We start from the raw sequence: 5,191 nt of genomic DNA, 5'->3' as shown, positions 1-5,191 counted from the left end.
CTGACAGGGCACCCCTGATTGGCAGCCCGGTTAACATGGCCACGTCTCTCAATGTTACGGTCATCTCGCCAAAAGGAAAGTGGAACGTGTGCGTCTCAGGACGCCACCAATCGATGAGACCTGTGAGCAGTGGTTCCTCAATTGGCGGGAGAGCTGCCCTGCCACCACCCGCCATGGGAGTTCCGGCCATCATGAGAGCGAAAGGTAGTAAGCCTGCTCTGGATTCCTCAATTTGAGAGGAAGGAACACCACAAATGTGGCTCGTGGAATCGAGGGTCCAACTCCTTAATCGTGTGGACACTCCGAGCTTGCAATGAAAGCAACTGTAAAAGGTATCCAATACATGTATTGTGTTAGTAGCAAATTATGTTAGCAATTAAAAAGCACATATAATTGTGGTACCTGTTGCCTTGTGAAAATCATCCGTCCTCTATGGTTCTCATCATACCGCTGCTGAAGAAGCTCGGGAAGACCAGCATGAGCCATGACAATGATTTCAAGCTAAGTGGTTCAATAAGTAGGTGAACAACAAATATGAATATATTACAAGCTTCATGGTTCAATACGTATGTGAATACCAAAAAAGAATATACTACAATCTTCATGGTTCCATAAGTATGTGAATAACAAATTAGAATATCTTACAAGCTTTATGGTTCAATAAATAGGTTAAAAACAAACTTCATGGTTCAATAAAATGAAACAACTCTAAAACACTACAGTTTGATAGTGCATTGTCATGGTCAGGTTGTTTACAAAGTTTGCACTTGTGTAGACCGTCAACAACATCTGCTTCATCCATGTCACCTTGCAGCCTTGTGGATCTAGGCCTTCCAGGATCCGTGCATCATGCTCAAGGATATGGTACCCACGTAGGCCCCTCGATCGCTTTGTAGCTGCTTCCGATGTTGAAGGCCGTATCTTTGGCAACCATGTGCTCCTCAATGTATCTATCGTGAAGTACCATGCTACGTACTGAGATCCTTCATTGCCGCCCATATCTCTGCAAGCGGCTAAAACATGCGAGCACGGGATATGGTGCAATTTTGGCTTATTGCATGTGCACTTCGCCTCCTGAGGCCCAGGTTGACATTGCTGCACGGTGTCCCCTGCGCTATACCCTGAAGCATACCTACGGCGGCATATGACCTCAAAGTCATTATTGGCTATGTCGTAGATCCTTGTCCGATAAAAATGTGTCTTGTTCATCCTTCTAGATAAGGTTGCCTCCACCTTAGGTACGAACCGCGTGCTGTAATTCATAGGAGTATTATCACGGTCTTGAAAGTAGTCTTTCGTTCTATAGAATGTGAGCTCAATGATGGCACACAACGGGAGGCCCCGTACTCCCTTTAAGACATTGTTGAAGACCTCCACTATATTCGTTATCATGATGGTATATCTAACATAGGATTCAATAATTTTAGAAGGCCTATTTACCTAGAATCAACAATTGGATACAAAATGTACATATCATATATAATTATCATAATAGATAATCCTTTAAATGGATCAGCTATAGCATGTTCTCTTAATTTAATACGAGTTCGCAATAGAATCATGAAATCTGCATACATCTATAAACTGACTATTAGTAGTAGGTAGTTTCTCTCTCATCATTCATTTCCCCTTCACATAGTAATTACTATTACACAACAACACGCTAATTACTAATATACAAATTCATACTAATTACTATTACACTACCTAAGCAAATAATCAGATTCATATAATCAACCTAAGCAAATAATTGAACAATGTAATTACCGGTTTAAACACTCTAATTACTATTAATACTGTAAGTACTAATTAAAAATATAATTTAAGTACCTATTGTATCTTGCGTTGCTGCTTCTCGCATCGAGCTGATTCTCCTCTCCCCGCGTTGCTACTACTTCTCACCTCGCGCTGCTTCTCCTATCCTGTCCACTCCTCTCCACATGCTGCACTGCTGTTTCTCCTCTCCTCTCCTCCTTTGCGCTTCTGCTCTTCTCTCGTGCTGCAGCTCATGCATGCGCATCAGCTGCCCTCATTTTATAGCGAATAGTGGAGAGACAAAAAGTGATAGCGATATGATACGATTTGACCAATTTGACGAGGAGCCGAAAGCAGAGACAACACCATGTGCGCCGAAAGTACGCAGGCCGTATGAGGTGCCGAATACGGCACCGTTGCCCATATTTGACACCTCATAGGAAATATTCGGCATTTGAGGTGTCAAATATGGCACTGTTGCCCATATTCGGTACCTAAGGTGCCGAATATGTCTCGGGTCCACGTTTTCCGAAATTTGAGGTAGCGAATATGAGTACTAGATTTGTAAATACACCGAAATGTTATCTCTTTTAGCAAATACGGTGATATATGTTGTCTATTTTTTTATTTTTGCCTAGAATCAACAATTGGATACAAAATGTACATATCATATATAATTATCATAATAGATAATCCTTTAAATGGATCAGCTATAGCATGTTCTCTTAATTTAATACGAGTTCGCAATAGAATCATGAAATCTGCATACATCTATAAACTGACTATTAGTAGTAGGTAGTTTCTCTCTCATCATTCATTTCCCCTTCACATAGTAAAAAATTGGTTGATGTCCACCTGCCTGGAAATATCCATGCATGTGCTCTCCATATTCACATTGGTTTTGTTTTTTCCTTGATGTTGATCATTTCCTTGAACTTCTATCAATTTTCCTATCTTTGCAACTACCGAACTCTATACCCTTGTGGAGGGCTGGAAGACACTGCAACACAAGGAAGTTTCCGGCTGGGATATACGAATTAGGCATTGGAAGTCAATGACAAAATAACTAAATTAGTATTCTTTCAATTTGCAGGGTAAGATTCTCACATGCTTGGAGAACATCAACATGAAAATTCCCAAGGACCGGACACGTGGTCGCCACTCACCAACCATCATCCTCAGCCCTATATATAGCGACCCCTTTCCATTAGCAACCATCATTCAGTACACAGTTACACACTGATCAGTACATTTCCGTAGCAATTGCGGACTAGCAACTCGTAGCCTGCTAGCCACCTCCTTGCAAACATGGGTGTTGCCAATGACAACACGGCCAACTGCGCCTCCGGCCATGGCCACACCGTCTGCGTCACCGGTGCAGGCGGGTTCATCGCGTCCTGGCTTGTGAAGCTCCTCCTCCAGAAGGGCTACACCGTGCGCGGCACTGTCCGGAATCCTGGTCTGTGCTCCAATATGCGTTTCATTATTAATTGTCCGACTAGTAATTTGAAGCTGTGATGTTCAGCCAGACAACCAAGTGACAAATCAATAGGATTCGTAACTAGCTAAAATAAGATCCACTGGCGTTTTATTACAAACCCGCATCAAAGAACAACGCAGCAGATCACGTTCTATTCATTGTAACCATGCCTCATGTAGATTTTATATATTTCAGATGATGACGCGAAGAACGCACACCTAAGAGCGCTGGATGGAGCGGCGGAGCAGCTGACGCTGGTGCGGGCGGACCTGCTGGACAAAGAGAGCCTCGATGCCGCATTCCGAGGCTGCGAGGGCGTCTTCCATACTGCCTCCCCCGTCACTGACGACCCGGTAATTACTAGCTAGCTAGATTCCTTTTGGAGAATGTTCTTCATAAGTAGCTAGAATATGTTATAGTGGTCATCAACTCATAATGTAACGACGCGTACGGTGACTGAAATGCAGGAGCAAATGATCGAGCCAGCTGTGAACGGGACGAAGAACGTGATCAATGCCGCTGCGGACGTCGGCAGCGTCCGGCGTGTGGTGTTCACCTCATCGATCGGTGCTGTGTACATGGACCCTCGTCGCGGCCCCGAGGAGGTAGACGAGACGTGCTGGAGCGACCTCGAGTACTGCAAAAACACCAAGGTTAGCTAGTTCTCACTTCTACGGCATTTGCTGACAAGCACGCAACACGACAACGTCACAGTACTTGACCTAACACTGGCCCATGCCGCGCAGAATTGGTACTGCTACTCGAAGACAGTGGCGGAGCAGGCGGCGTGGGAGCTCGCCAAGCAGCGGCGCCTGGACCTCGTCGTGGTGAACCCGTCGCTGGTGCTCGGCCCGCTGCTGCAGCCGGCGGTGAACGCCAGCACGTGGCACATCCTCAAGTATCTTGATGGCTCGGTGCAGACGTACGCGGATGCCGCGCAGGCGTACGTGCACGTCCGCGACGTCGCCAACGTGCACGCGCGCGTGTACGAGGCGCCTGGCGCACAAGGGCGCTACCTCTGCGCCGGCCGCACGCTGCACCGCGGCGAGGTGTGCCGCATCCTCGCCAAGCTGTTCCCAGATTACCCAGTGCCTACCAAGTGCAAGGGTGGGGTGGGCGAGACGGAGAAGGGGTGCCGATTCAGCAGCCGGCGCTTGACGGAGCTCGGCGATGGGATCACGCCGGTGAGCCTGTGCCTGTACGACACGGTCATCAGCCTCCAGGACAAGGGCTTGCTTCCCCGCCAGGTCGCCGCTTGTAGTCAATCCTTGTGATCCCGTGAAATGACTATTACTCACTCTATTCTGAAATAGTCGATGTATTTCCTTTAGATTCGGTCTTCGAATTTGAATTTTAATTAAAGTTTTCTTACAAACTGCAAAATCTATATAATATGAAATTATTTTGAATTATAAACCTGGTCGTATAATTTTTATACGCTAGATATTCTTATAATTTGATTAAATATTAGTCAAAGTAGATAAAGTTTAACTTTTCTAAAAAAAAATACGTATACTATTTCTGAATGGAGAGAGTATTTTTTATTCAGTCGGTGATTACTGTTAGTAATATATCCAACTATTATTGTAGGATATAATTGATTGTAATCTCTCTGACACGATTCAGTTCTATTTTACGATTGTCTTGTCAGGCTCAATATAAATCATTCATTACAATATATTCATCCTCTTACAACTAAAACTCACTATTGACCTGCATGCCCATATATTACAAATTGTATTTTTTTTTTCCTTTTTCATCTATTTTGATATATCTAAAACGTTGGAATAACCCAGTTCCATGCGTTTTCATCTTTGGTGTAATTATATTTTGTAAAAAAGGGAGTACTCAAATATACTATCCTAACAATAAAAACAATGGTCTATTCTTAAATCAACTAACATTGTCCAAGATAAGTTTTTATTGACCCTGGTTTCACCGCCAGTGGAAGTTATA

General features: G+C 44.1%; 1 protein-coding gene across 1 annotated transcript; it reads left to right on the top strand.

The window, feature by feature from the left end:
• Positions 1 to 2,961: 2,961 nt before the first annotated feature.
• Positions 2,962 to 4,870, top strand: LOC133899075 (cinnamoyl-CoA reductase 1-like). The gene is made up of 4 exons (XM_062339994.1): positions 2,962 to 3,214; positions 3,431 to 3,588; positions 3,703 to 3,888; positions 3,982 to 4,870. Exons 1-4 carry the CDS (start codon positions 3,064 to 3,066, stop codon positions 4,507 to 4,509), a joined length of 1,023 nt encoding a protein of 340 aa, XP_062195978.1. The 5' UTR covers positions 2,962 to 3,063; the 3' UTR covers positions 4,510 to 4,870.
• The last annotated feature ends 321 nt before the right edge of the window (positions 4,871 to 5,191 follow it).

This window comes from Phragmites australis, chromosome 18, assembly GCF_958298935.1.
Source record: "Phragmites australis chromosome 18, lpPhrAust1.1, whole genome shotgun sequence".
Classification (NCBI taxonomy): domain Eukaryota; kingdom Viridiplantae; phylum Streptophyta; class Magnoliopsida; order Poales; family Poaceae; genus Phragmites; species Phragmites australis.
This window is presented reverse-complemented; position numbering and strand designations above follow the sequence as displayed.